Source organism: Alexandromys fortis, unplaced genomic scaffold (genome assembly GCF_014885135.2).
Source record: "Alexandromys fortis isolate MF-2015 unplaced genomic scaffold, M_Fortis_MF-2015_v1.1 scaffold_28, whole genome shotgun sequence".
NCBI classification, from domain to species: Eukaryota; Metazoa; Chordata; class Mammalia; order Rodentia; family Cricetidae; genus Alexandromys; species Alexandromys fortis.
This window is the reverse complement of record NW_026067901.1, coordinates 15,179,016-15,192,205: the sequence shown is the minus strand read 5'-3', so window position 1 is coordinate 15,192,205 and position 13,190 is coordinate 15,179,016. Positions and strand designations below refer to the sequence as shown.

The 13,190-nt window shown below is 47.0% G+C and overlaps 1 protein-coding gene across 1 annotated transcript; it reads right to left on the bottom strand.

Annotated features, from left to right (window-relative positions):
* Positions 1 to 7,155: 7,155 nt before the first annotated feature.
* On the bottom strand, positions 7,156 to 11,436 carry LOC126492078 (cytochrome P450 2D27-like). The gene is made up of 9 exons (XM_050128220.1): positions 11,164 to 11,436; positions 10,257 to 10,428; positions 9,839 to 9,991; positions 9,599 to 9,759; positions 8,750 to 8,926; positions 8,432 to 8,573; positions 8,045 to 8,232; positions 7,512 to 7,653; positions 7,156 to 7,413 (listed from the first exon to the last, which is right to left on the bottom strand). Exons 1-9 carry the CDS (start codon positions 11,350 to 11,352, stop codon positions 7,235 to 7,237), a joined length of 1,503 nt encoding a protein of 500 aa, XP_049984177.1. The 5' UTR covers positions 11,353 to 11,436; the 3' UTR covers positions 7,156 to 7,234.
* Positions 11,437 to 13,190: the final 1,754 nt, after the last annotated feature.

Genomic DNA, 13,190 nt, shown 5'->3' with positions numbered 1-13,190 from the left:
TAGCTGTCACACCTTCTGCCTCTCCTCAGGTCTCCACCTCTCTTCTGTGTGTCACGTATGATGACATGAAAGAGAAGCCATGCTGCTGACTGGGTCTGATCTTCCTACTTCAGGCTGAGTGAGGCCCTGAGAGGTAAGTGCACCAAGCAGGTGAGGGGTGTCACACACTGTATGCTGTACAGGTTCCTGTGTGTCACCAGCTCATGGGAGATGACCTGGATGCTCTGGTAACATCTGCCTGCTAGCACTGTTTGCTTCCCTTCATCCTCAGTCCATGGCCCCTCAGCCACGTGAGCACTTGTGTCCTGTAAGATCAGTGTGACTTCCATGGGGACTGGGGTCTTGGTATTCATGTCAGCTGCACAGGTGTGCCATGTCTACAACAGGAAGGTGGAACTGAGTCCCGGGCTGTCATTGGCCAGCAGTGTTCCCAGATTCACAATTCTCTGTTCACATGTTCACAGATAGTTAATCACTGTCCCTTGGACTCCTCTGGAAAAAAAAAAAAAAAAAAAAAACACCACAAATGGACCGGGGCATGTCTCTCCTGGGCTGACATGTGTGCCCTTCCTTTTGCTGGCTTCAACTGCCTGGGTTCATTGAAGTGAAGTCCAACAGTGACACCTAGAGCCATTCTTAGCTCTGTGCTTTCTTTTTCTAACCTGGGAAGTCAGTTTAGAAAGAGTGATCACTCACTGGGGTGACTGTGACTCAGAGTGCTGACTTGGGAAATCTCATTTGGGCAAAGGATGGCCTGGGTTTGTTTGGTGTTGGTGAGACTCCCATATCTGAATGGGTACATCACCCCTCATGGTATGACAGGATATTACCTACGTAATGCAAACCTCAAAACTTATGCTTGAGAAGATATGCAAAATACTAGAATCAGCCTCACATATAATTCCTGGATTCCGTCACTACTCACATAATTTTGGAAGTTGCTTGTTGACACTTCCTGCTTACTCAGCTGATATTGTCTCTTTCTTGGGTCTATAAGGAAGTTGAAGACTAGATAGTTATAGTTTTTCTTGTTTCCTTAGAGAAAGCAAGTTATGATAGAAAGTAAATTAGGTATAAGCCCTTGGACTCACTAAGAATAGGATAGATATGGAGTATAGTCGATGAAATTGTTGAACGCAAGTGGACAAGACAATGTTGATGTATTTATTGAATATACTCATAGTACTTATTCTATATAGTTTATCTCATATTACTTATGGCCATCTTTTTATTTTAGACAAAAAGGGGAAATGTGGTGATATTTCACTTGTATTTTAACAAATAAAGCTTACCTGAGGACCAGAGAGTAAAACAGCCACCCTGATCAGCCTTACATACCAGGCAGTGGTAACACACAGTTTTAATCACAGTAGACATGCTAATTTGCCATAGAAACTGGGCAAAAGTGGTGCACACTTAAATCCCAGCCCTACAGAAGAATATAAGATATGAGGAGACAGCTCTCAGTCAGTGTCATTCTGTGGATTCCTGGGGGCAGGATCATCATTTCAGACTGAGGTAGAAAGAGCCACTGACTGGCTGTTTTGCTCTTCTGACCTTCAGATTGAACCCCATTATCTGTCTCTGGGCTTCTATTAATCATGCTACAGATGGAAGCCTACAAGGACCTTCCATTGTCTCCAGGAAGTCAGGATACTAGGTTCGCATGTGACAACAGACTCTGTCCTGCCTGTCCTTACCCAGCACTACAACCCACCGCTCTCACATTTCCACCTCAGTCAGGAAGGCATCAGTCAGGGCTCAGGGTGGTTGGACAGGATCTCAGATCATCTGGGCTCAGTCAACAGACTCTACTGCAAACCCATAAATGGATTGTGCTCTGGGAAGTCTTTGCCAAGATACCATAGGATATGCTGGAGCGATGAAACTGCATTCAACACACATGACAGCCACAGAGAGTAGCTGAGGGCATCTTCCCTTTAGCAGCTTTTAAAATAACTTTATTATTATTAATGTGCGTAAGTATCTATGAATTTATGCAAGTATGTGTATATGTGGCTTAGTGCATAGTGTTGCATTCATTTAATTTTGTAAAGATGTGTTGCTATTTTACCTTGCTTGCCTAAAGCACATGATTGGTCTAACAAAGAACTGAATGGCAAATAGTGAGGGAGGAGATATAGGTATAATTTCCTGGCAGGGAGAGTAAATGGTAGGAGGGTTCTAGACTGGAGGAAAAGAAAAGGAGACACAGGGAGATAGATGCCAGGGACCAGACAGACAGACAGACATGAAGAAAGCAGGAAAGTAAGACATACAGAATGAAAAAAAGTAAAGATACCCCCCAAAATGTAGATGAATAGAAACAGATTAAAGTAAGACAAAAGAGCTAGTGAAACAAGCCTAGGCTAAGGCCCAGCATTCATAATTAATAATAAGTCTCTGTGTCTTTATTTAGGAGTGGGTTGGCGGCCAAAAGAAAACTCCAGCCACTAATGGTATCCAAAGTGGGCACGAAATTTCCAGATAGGGCCTCAGCAAGCTGGAAAAGGGGGTGAGGCAGGACAGGTCTTCTTTAGAGGAGCTGCTGTGGACAGAACACTTGAACAGCTGGCACACTAAGAGGAAGAACAAGCTAAGTGAAACACTGCCACAGGGCTGGCAGCAGCTTCCTAGAGCTGGGGGAGAGGAAAGGAGCTCTTAGCTAAACACAGCTGCCAGCCAGGCCTGCAGACATAAGGCTGGGAGCTCAGGGACCTAAGGAGGTGTGGGGCCAACCAACAGAGCCACAGGGAGAGGGCAGAGCTGCCACTTAACAGTTTAAAATTCGGCTCACATGGTCAGAGAAGGCTACAGGTGCACAGTAAATCAGGACCAGACTGAAAAACCATTACACAGTTTACAATGTGCATAGGGGCTTAAAAAAATAAAGTAGGTAGAGACGATCAAGGGAAAGAATAGTAGTTTAGAAGTTAAAGAAAGAGGAAAGTACTATAAAAAGTGTAAACTAGGTAAAGATAGTAAATACGCAGGGAGTCTGGATCCTGTGTGGTGCTTTGTTGACTTTGAATATTTTTGAATGCTCATGAGTGAACAATAGTTGCTAAGAGACAGGGGATTATAAAGGAATTGCTGAATTTAGTCTGCCTAGATGTTAGGAATTTCTTTACTTTAAAATGGAGTTCAGAAAATATATTGTGTTGGGGAAAAGGTTATATGTTTGTTTCCACAGGAAATGAAAGGCTGTGGATTCCTTCAAAATTAATAGAGACTAGATTTGATTGGGGGGACCCCTGAAAGTCTTGGCTACTGACATAAAGAAATAAACCTAGAAGAACTATAAGACAGGTGATTTCCGTGCTGATCCATTGAGGTGGGACTATCTGGGAGACGGGATGAGACATGATAAATCTTGTTGGTTGGAGAGTCCTCGTGACTCATTATGATATTCCATCCGTACATGTGGCATGGAAAGATGTTTGTCATACAGTCCCAACAAACTTACACAGTTGACCGAATCTTTTATCTGATCAAACATAGACTAAAATCATCTTTGGCTGGCTTGTGTACAACACACAGTCCATATTTGTCGTAATGTTGATATATATGTTACCTTTGAAAGTTTGTGTGTTTTCAGGATAGAGGATCAGACACCAATGAACATGACTGACCCAAGTGATCCAGCCTTTCAGAGTGCATCTGTTGCAGTTTCTTCAGAGTTCTGCACTCAGAAGGACTTCAAGCTTGCTGGCTGAGATGGTCCAGCCTCACAGACTATTCCAGCCAGGACTTCAGAGAAGCCTGCACTTTCCCATTACACAGACTGGACAACAAAGGCTATAGCTACTTTTCTTTGGATTTGACCATTATCTCATTTTTTTCAGGTTTCTCTGTGGATGCTGTCACCCTCGAATAATAGGAAGCAGTCTAGATAACACAATGCCCACATCCCCAAGAGGTGGGGTAGGTTTTTTCAGTCATTTAGTGGATTCTGAATGTTTTAAATCATTTAGAGGGTAAATAGGAATATAGGATAAAAAGACAACTATTCATCTCATATATTTTACATTCGTCGAGTTTTTGTATGTACTACAAATGTGTGTGTGTGTGTATGTTTCTACTCTTACTTAAGTCATTGTACCAATGCAGCTTATTTACAAATGCATATAAAATTCTGGTGCTTGAAAGTTATTGCTTATGATTATTAAAATGCAGGTTAGTAGTTACTCATCTAAGACAATCAAATTTGTAGTCTTGTTAGATATGTTTACAAGGTTAAACAGATATACTTTAGATAGGTGATGTTCAAATGCTTAACAGACCTACAGAATATGACATTTAAGATTATTAGATTAGGATACTTTGGGCATAAGGTTTTTCATGAGAGTGAGACATGTCTGCTCTATCTTCTATATCAATGGGTTATGGGAAATGAAGAGCCTCCATATAGAATTTGCTTTCATTGTGGCAAAGCCATGCATTTCATCAGAAAACTGCCTTTGCCACCGTGCTGATAGTATACTGTATAAATCGAACAACCAGAACATAAGGAAAAAGATTGCTGAACTTTGCCAAGACAAAGGGAGACAGTCCTTTAAAATTCCTGCTTCACAGAGAAACCTGTCAACTATTCTAGGCCTGTGGCCAGAAACAGTTGCCCCAGTGGTGCAGAGGAACCTTGAGTGACTGTCCAGGCAGCCAGCTGTTCCTGCCATTTCTATAGTTTTGGAAGTCCCTTGCCTTGCACTTCTTGTTACTCAGGTACTATTACGTCCTTACCAGGACTCTGATGGAATCAAAGACAAGATAATTACAGATAAACAGAAACAGGTTAGAGTAAGTTAAAGGAGCTAGTGGGGCAAGCCTCGCGAAGGCCAGTCATTCATAACTTATGATAAGTCTCATGTCTTTATTTGGGAGCAGAGTGGCTGCCCGAAGAAAATTCCAATTATATCTGACTCATTAACACTCCACCTACAGGCAGCCATAAACTGCCACACTTCCAGGTCTTTCCTACACCTTGAACTAACTAAAAAAAAGTCCAAAGTAACCTCAGACCCCACAGAGCCTGTGAGCAGGAAGCTGCAATATCTACTTCTTGGGGACCCAGATCCCTGTGTCTCCTATGGCGACAGCAACATTATGAGCAGCCAGAAGTGCTGTGATCTCTGTTGCCTTTAATTGCTGTGGGGTATGTGTGTGTGTGTGTGTTTGTGTGTGTGCATGCGTGTGTGTGAATGTGTGTGTGAGTGTGTGTGAGTGTATGTGTGTGTAACCTATATCACATGTTCTCTAAGTCCAGGCCAGTTTTGGCACAGGGTCTGGTGAGTAGCTGAAATTGCAGAACTTGCACCATTGAATCAGGTCCATGATTAAAAGAAGATGGGCATGCATGTGACCAGAGGCCACAGCTCATCTCCAGTCAACTACCTCAAGACTACATCACTGCTCTAGGTCATTCTGCAAACATCTTAAACACTGCAACCACGTAAGGTCAGGAAGGAGACCTCTTACTGCAACCTGGCATCAGGTCCCTAAGGAAGATGGCAAGACTGTCCGTTCCCTAGTGCCTTGAGTTGAGTTGCTGTGTTCTCTCTTCCATCTGGGTGACAAGAGGAGTCAGAGCACTCTAGGAAGGTTTGCCTCAGTTTCCCACCTCTTCTTCCCTCCTTAGGTGCTTACTCTCCGGGAGGCATCAGGAGGTGTGGGCAGAGTCCACGGCAGCTGTGCATGCTGGTTATGTTAGGCTGAGGACTGTGAGCTTGGAGCACAAATGTCCAGTGAACCCGTGCTCCCAGGAACATAGAAAACTTACTTGTCTAACACACCACACACAGAGAGCTTAAAGAACTATAGGACATTGCCTCAGACTAGAGTAAGACCTTCCAGATCCATTAAAGGGGAAGGAGGAGAGTTGTCCAGATGTCCTGACAGTGAAGCACACTGACTACTCTTGCTGATGACCCAGGCTTGACTCCCAGGGCCCGCAGGAGGTTGACAACTAATTGTGACTCAATCCCTATAGATCCCGTGTGCACTCCTGTCCTCCTCAGGCGCCGTACACATGCAAGCAAATACCCACGAATGCACAATAAGAATAAGGGGGTGAGGAGGGGAGAAGGGGTGTTGGCAATCGATGTGGCTATTCCCTTAGGCAGCAAGGAGGTGGGACTGTGAAGTAAAGTTAACCTAGCTCGGTGAGCATTTGGTCCTTAACATTACACGAGCCATTGTCTGACTACTGATGGGCTCTGTGGGCTTCTCTAACATTCCATGACAGAGAGTCAGTGGGAGGACATTTTCTATTTCACAAAACAAAAGCAAAACCAGTGTCTGCACAGCTGTGTCTCAAGCATACCATAGAGGATGGGGCTTGGGATGCTACTGTGTGGCCTCAGATTATACAGAGACTAAGATGAGCCCTGAGGGCTGCTGCATACCTCCATGTTCTCCCCGGACCCAGAAACCCCAAAATTCCAAGATTCTTGAGCTTTCCTAGTGAGAAACACCCATTATATCATACCTATAGGCTGGCCGGGACACTCTCCCTGGTCTGGAGAGATGGCCCCAGACAGCACAGCAGGATCAGCCCATCTTCCTGGATTCTGACACCTTTCCTACAGCAGATGTTCTCCTGCATCCCTTCACTGCGGCAGGTGAGCTGGGAGGACAGCAGCTTCTCTAGCAGTGAGAGACCCCTAACCATGTGTGACACTTCAGGATCCTGGGAATCTACACCAACATCTGTCCCCAAACAAGAGTTGTGCTGAATCCCACAACACGTCATTCACACTTCCTCACAGAAACCACAGAGCTCTGACTTCTGTGTGCGGTTTGTCACCAACCCTTCAGCCATCGACGGCCTTTGCCTGTCATCTACAGTCAATCACTGGACACCTGGACAGCGGCACAACGACCTCACTTCCTACTTTGTCCCAATGCTTTGCCCTCTCATTCTCCCCTTCGTTCCCTCCTCTATCTCTTCATCACCTCCTGATCTACTACACTGGCCTTGCAGTCTTCTGGCCTCAGCCTCCATCCTGCTATACTGCAGTTCTGTTCCACTGCTTTTGGCTCAGCAAACTCTGCTCGCAACATGAAAGTTGTTTATAGGGGAGGTCTTGGACAGAGGGGAAAGACTGTAGACTGTTGTCTTTGGACACAGTAAAGACAAAATGGGGGTTGGACCAGGAGTCTGAGTGGCAGCCACAAACAAAGTTTATTGGACATCAATCAGCACAAGCTGGGAAGAAGAATGGAGCTGCTGTCCTTGCTAGCGCACAACTGCACAGAGCTCGTAAGGGGTGGGGGTAACTGGCAATGCAAAGATGCCATGGTCGCTGGGCCGGGGCTGTCCACTGGGCACCGAGAAGCTAAAGCGCTGCAGGAGGCAGGTGAAGAAGAGGAAGAGCTCCATGCGGGCCAGGGGCTCCCCCAGGCAAGCTCGGCGGCCTGTAAGTAGAAAAGGGGCTCAATCAGTCTGGGACCTGATGGATGCTCTGCCTTCTAAGACACCCTGGGAGGACATGGAGACAGGTACCCCACAGGACCTGCTGAGAATGGGATGAAGGCCTCATGCTTCACAAAGCGGCCCTGGGCATCCAGGAAGTGTTCAGGATGGAAGTGGAGGGGCTTCTCCCAGACAGTCTCATCCTTCAGCACTGACGACAGGTTGGTGAGCAGGGTCGTCCCCTGGCAGGAGGCACATGGTGTGAACATTGACTGGGTTGTGGTTGCTAGTACCCTGGTTACCATGGTCACATGCACAACCTCTTCATGCACACACAGGGTTCTTTCATTAACCTCAACCTCAGATCCCCTTGGTACCATTTTCTGGTACCATTCAAGGCCATATGACAAAGCCACCCAAATCAGAAGCTGGCCCTGTGTGCAGTGCTCCCTGAAACCCTGTGGCTTATTCCACTAGCCATCCTCTTCCCTGGGGAGTCCTGGGCAATGGCTGCAGTGTACTCACACCCAGGCTGGTCCCTTCACCATCTGCAAATCCAGGCCGTGGAGCTCTTGGTCTTTATAGCCTTTGTTTGCCCAGTGGTGACCCTAGGATGACAGTGACCATGCCTACCTTGGGGATGAGGAAGCCCTGTACTTCAATGTCACGGGATGTCATACGTGGTAAATTTACTGGGACAATGTCACCAAATCGCTGCACCTCATGAATGACAGCATTGGTGTAGGGCATGCGGGCCTGGTCTGCCATCTCAGGACACCGCACCTGCCCTATGACTTCATCGATCTCCTGTTGGACGCGGCCTGGAGAAACAACCTCCCCTCAGTGAGGCAGTACCTTAGTGGCCCTAACTTGACCTTCTACCACTGGGTGAGTAGGTGACTTAAGACTGCCATCAGAATTGTGGGAGTCTGGGTCAAGGTGATAGTGGAGCCCCAGATGCTTCTCAAATACTTCTATCTTTCTTCCCTTACCCTCCCTCCCAGGCTCAGCCAGGCTCACTCTGCACATCCGGGTGTAGGATCATGAGCAGCAGGGCCCAGGACAGTGTGGTTGAGGTGGTCACCATCCCTGCAGTGAACAGGTCAGTTACTACTGCGCGCAGGTTCCCATCGTTGAAGCTGCTTTCAGGATTCCCCTTGGCCTGGTCCAGACAGAGAAGGTAGGCTCAGGGACACAGGAAGTAAACCCCAACATGATCCACCATTGTGTTCAAGACCACAGGTGTTGGGGTCATGGATGACATAGAAACCCCACTTCCCTGGCATCACAAGTCACAGAACACTTCAGCCCTGTCCCCATCTTTACTGCTATCCTCACCTTCTCCATCTCAGCCAGGAAGGCATCTGTCAGGTCTCGGGGTGGCTGGGCCGGGTCCCAGGTTCCCTTGTGCTCCATCAACAACTTATCCAGTGAGTTCGTCAATGCTGTCATTTTGGGGAAGGCTTTACCAGGCAGCCCAGGGATGCGCAGGAGCACTGGGAATGTGTTCACCAGCTGTAAAGATACAGGTGTTGGTGTTTTTATTCCTAATTAAGAATCATTAGTGTGTGTGTGTGTGTGTGTGTGTGTGTGTGCGCGCGCGTGTGTACTCTCACACATACATGTGCACAAAGACTCCTGTTTGGAGGTCAGAGAACAACTGGTAGAGTAGGATCTATCTTCCATGTGAGTCCCACGGATCCAGCTCAGATCTCCAGGCTTGCTTGCTAAGTTCCTTCACCCACAGGCCATCTCTCTTGACCCTGGAAGCTACTCTGCTCAGTGTTCGCCTGGACCAGACTCAGTTCCCAGCCCTTTTCTTTTTAGTTCCCAGCCTCTTCCACAAAGGACTCAGGGTCTGCTTGTCCCCAAACATCACCTGCTGCATCCTCTGTCCTCCCTGTAGGTTGATTGAGCCCAGGGTGAATGAAATGTCTATTGTACTCTGTACATCTAACGGTCTTACGTGGTTTCCATGTAGACAGGGGCAGAGCCTCACCCTCTTTCTAGAGCCCCTGACCTTGGTCCACTCTTCGCCGCCTGGTATTTGAGATTTGCTAAGGGAAAAGGGTTTCCTCCTGCATCTTAATATCACACAATGCCCTCACCCTACTCCCCGGAATGATATCGATTCTGATTTTACAGCACATAAATGACCATGTGCACTGACTGCACTGAGTCTCATACCTCAGCGGTGAAGTTAGTGTCCTCTCCAGAACTTTCCTGTAATGTTTTGATTAGCCCATTGAAGAAAGGGTCTTCATACTCGAAGCGCTGGGCATAAATGAGGGATGAAATCACGTTGCATACACCTTTGTTCAGGAGGGTGGTGGGATTAAATGCTTGTCCTAGGAGCAGAGATACCAGCAAGTCATGACGTTGTTTTTAAGTGCATGCCCATAACTCTACATCTCACCCGTCACCCACCTGCCTCCTTGGTGAAGGCATCACAGAGGTGTCCAGCCTCCTCTGTCACCCACTGCTCCAGGGATTTCTTGCCCAGGCCAAAGTCTCGCATGGTGGACACAGAGAATCGCCGCTGTTCTCGCCATTCGGGCCCATAAGGTGCTAATGACACACCTGCGGGGACATCTGTGTGTAACCAAGGATACGTGGCTGTGCTGTCTGCTCTGCTCCCAACCTTTCCCTGTGGTCAGTCTGAGCCATCAGCGCCCCAGCACTTTGCTATCACAATCAGCACGTGCAGCTTTAGAGGCTCCACCTTCCATGCAGTGATTTCCCCTCCACTATCTGAGCACTTCCCCTCCATTAGGCCCTGTCCATCTTCTGGTCACTGCTCCTCAAGCCCTATTCTCTCTGCCCTGTCCCCACTAGAGCTCTTTGCCTTTTGCTTTGGGTCCATAGCCCATTTCATTATAGACAGGCATGGGAGGGCGGTCAGCAGTGTCCTCTCCACAGTTCACCAGCTCTTCCCGCACCGCCTTCAGTCCATTGACCACAACCACGGGCTTCCAGGCCATCTGCAGGCTGAACACGTCACCATAGCGTTGACGAAGCTGAAGTAGAGGGACAGAATGCTTAGAAAATGGAGATCCCTAGTAACCTGGACAATATAACCTCAACAAAGAACATGTGTGTCTGTGTGTTGTGTGTGTGTCACGTGTGCATTTGCACATAAGCACATTGTGTGGTATGCATTGTGAACCTTGGTCCTGCCCTGTGCTGGGCAAATGCTCTACCACCGACCACATCTCTAGTCTGAGGTATGACACCTTATGCCTGCATGATCCTATTTTCTCAATCCAGCAAAGTTCTCACAGCAGATACGATGATTAAGTTGTCATCTTGTGAGAAAATGATCTGTGCTCCTTCATACCCCACCATACATGAGGGAATCAGGGTCCTGAGATTGGCAACAAGGCCTGAGACCGTACAGCAGCAAGAGATTATAGCAGACGCAGCCCATCCTCACTGACACGCTACAATGAGTTCTTATCCTCCCCTCTGCCATGAAACCTAAGCCACTGATGGTATCACAAGGGAACTAGGATGTCCCTGATCTCTGTCCTGCTCAACCACACTCCATGCCTGCCTCTATAGCCTTTTCCATATATGTCTCTGCTCTTAGAAAGTCCACAGTATCCTTAGAACCAGAAGCAACTGCCACAAGGCAACCACTAAGCATTCGTCCTTTTGGTGGTCATCTTTCTGTCTATCCAGAGGCTTCAGCACCACCACGTACTGCTGGGGGCACCATGACCTCTACTGCCCTCCACCACCATCTCCCTCACCTTGTACACACTGTACGACATGTTCTCAAAGTCCACCTGCAGGAGGTTGCCCAGCCCAGGTAGGGGCACAGGACCTGGAGGGTAGCGGGCAGTCCAGAACTTGAATCGGTGCATCAGGTCCACCAGGAGCAGGAAGATGGCCGTTAATAGGGCCACAAACCACAGGCCATCTCCAGTCAGCAGTGCCATGGCTGCCCCTGCTTCCCAGGCTGGTTGGGGAATCCCTGCTCCAGACACCTAGGATCAGGTAAGGCAGTCTGAGGACAGACTGGGCACCTGGTCCCTTATGAAGGGGAGAAGGCTGCACTTTGTTCTCTGCCTTGAGCCAAGTATCTGTGTTTACTGTTCAGTCAGGTTGTATAACAAGAGGTCAGGAAAGTCCAGAGCAAGTAAGCTAAGAGGTCAATGTCATCTCTTCTCTTGATGGGTACTTCTTATGGGACTAGCTTCAGCTTCTCCTCAGGGAACTGACCACAGTGGTTATGTAGGGTTTGGCACTGTGAGCACAGTGGGCAGAGCACCAGTGGACCCTCCTCAAGGGGCAGCATCACAAGGTATAGCAAAGTCAGTCAGCGATGTGCCCCACTGGAAGAGCTCTGGAGACCTGAGGCCATTGTCTCAGAATGAATCAGGACATGTTTGATGCTCCATTGAACACTTGATGACCTCTGCATCACTAACCCTGGCTTCAAACTCTACTACAGAGCTACAATACTGAAAACAGCCTGGTATTGGTGTAAAAACAGAAAGAAGACACGGATATCAACCTACACACACACAAACACCTGATTTTTGACAAAGAAGCAAAATATATCAAGTGGAAAAAAGAAAGCATATTCAACAAATGGTGCTGGCATAGCTGGGTATCAATATGTATAAGGATGAAGAGAGATTCATATCTATTGAAATGCACAGAATTCTAGTCCAAATGGATCAAAAAACTCAGTATAAAAGCAAACACACTGAACCTCACAGAAGAGAAAGTGGGAAGTACACTTGAACACAGTGGCACAGAGGACCACTTCCTAAATATAACTCTAGCAGCACAGACACTGAGAGAAACTTAATAAATGGGACCTACTGAAACTGAGAAGCTTCTGTAAAGCAAAGGACAAAGTCAACAAGACAAAACGACAGCCGACAGAATGGGAAAAGAGCTTCCTCAATCCAACACCAGATAGTGGTCTGATCTCCAGAATATACAAAGAACTCAAGAAATTGGTTATTCAAAGAATATATAATTCAATTAAAAAATGGAGTACAGACCTAAACAGAGAACTCTCTGAATGACACTTAAGGAAATGACAGCATCCTTAGCCATCAGAGAAATGCAAATCTAAACAACTCTGAGATTCCATCTTACACCTGTAAGAATGGCAAAGATCAAAAACACTGATGACAACTTATGCTGGAGAGGATGTGGGGTAAAGGTAACACTCTTCCATTGCTGGTGGGAGTGCCAACGGGTACAGCCCTTTTTGATATCAGTATGGTGACTTCTCAGAAAATTAGGAAACAACCTTCCTTAAGACCCAGCAATACTACTTCTGGGTATAAACCCAGAGGATACTCAATAGTACCACAAGGACATGTACTCAACTATGTTCATAGCAGCATTGTTTGTCATAACTATCCATAGTAGAAACAAAATGTTATTAAATTTCTGGATGGTAATATTGTCTACCATTATACATTTTTTAAATTTACCTATTTATTTATTGATCAAGAGGATAGCGCTCTAGGTTGGAGCACAGACAAGTGTCTTTGTCCAGCTCCAACTTGGCCTGAACAGACCTGTGAATGGAGTCAGGACAGCAGCCTGGGTCACAGTCAGGAGGGGATGGACAGAGATAACTGTGCTCTGGTCACTCACAGGTTCAGGCTGATGGTTTCCTCCTGGTTTGCTCCAGGACCCTCCCAGTATAACTTCTGAGACCTCGTGGCCAGGCCTGGATGCTAGCTGTCACACCTTCTGCCTCTCCTCAGGTCTCCACCTCTCTTCTGTGTGTCACGTATGATGACGTGAA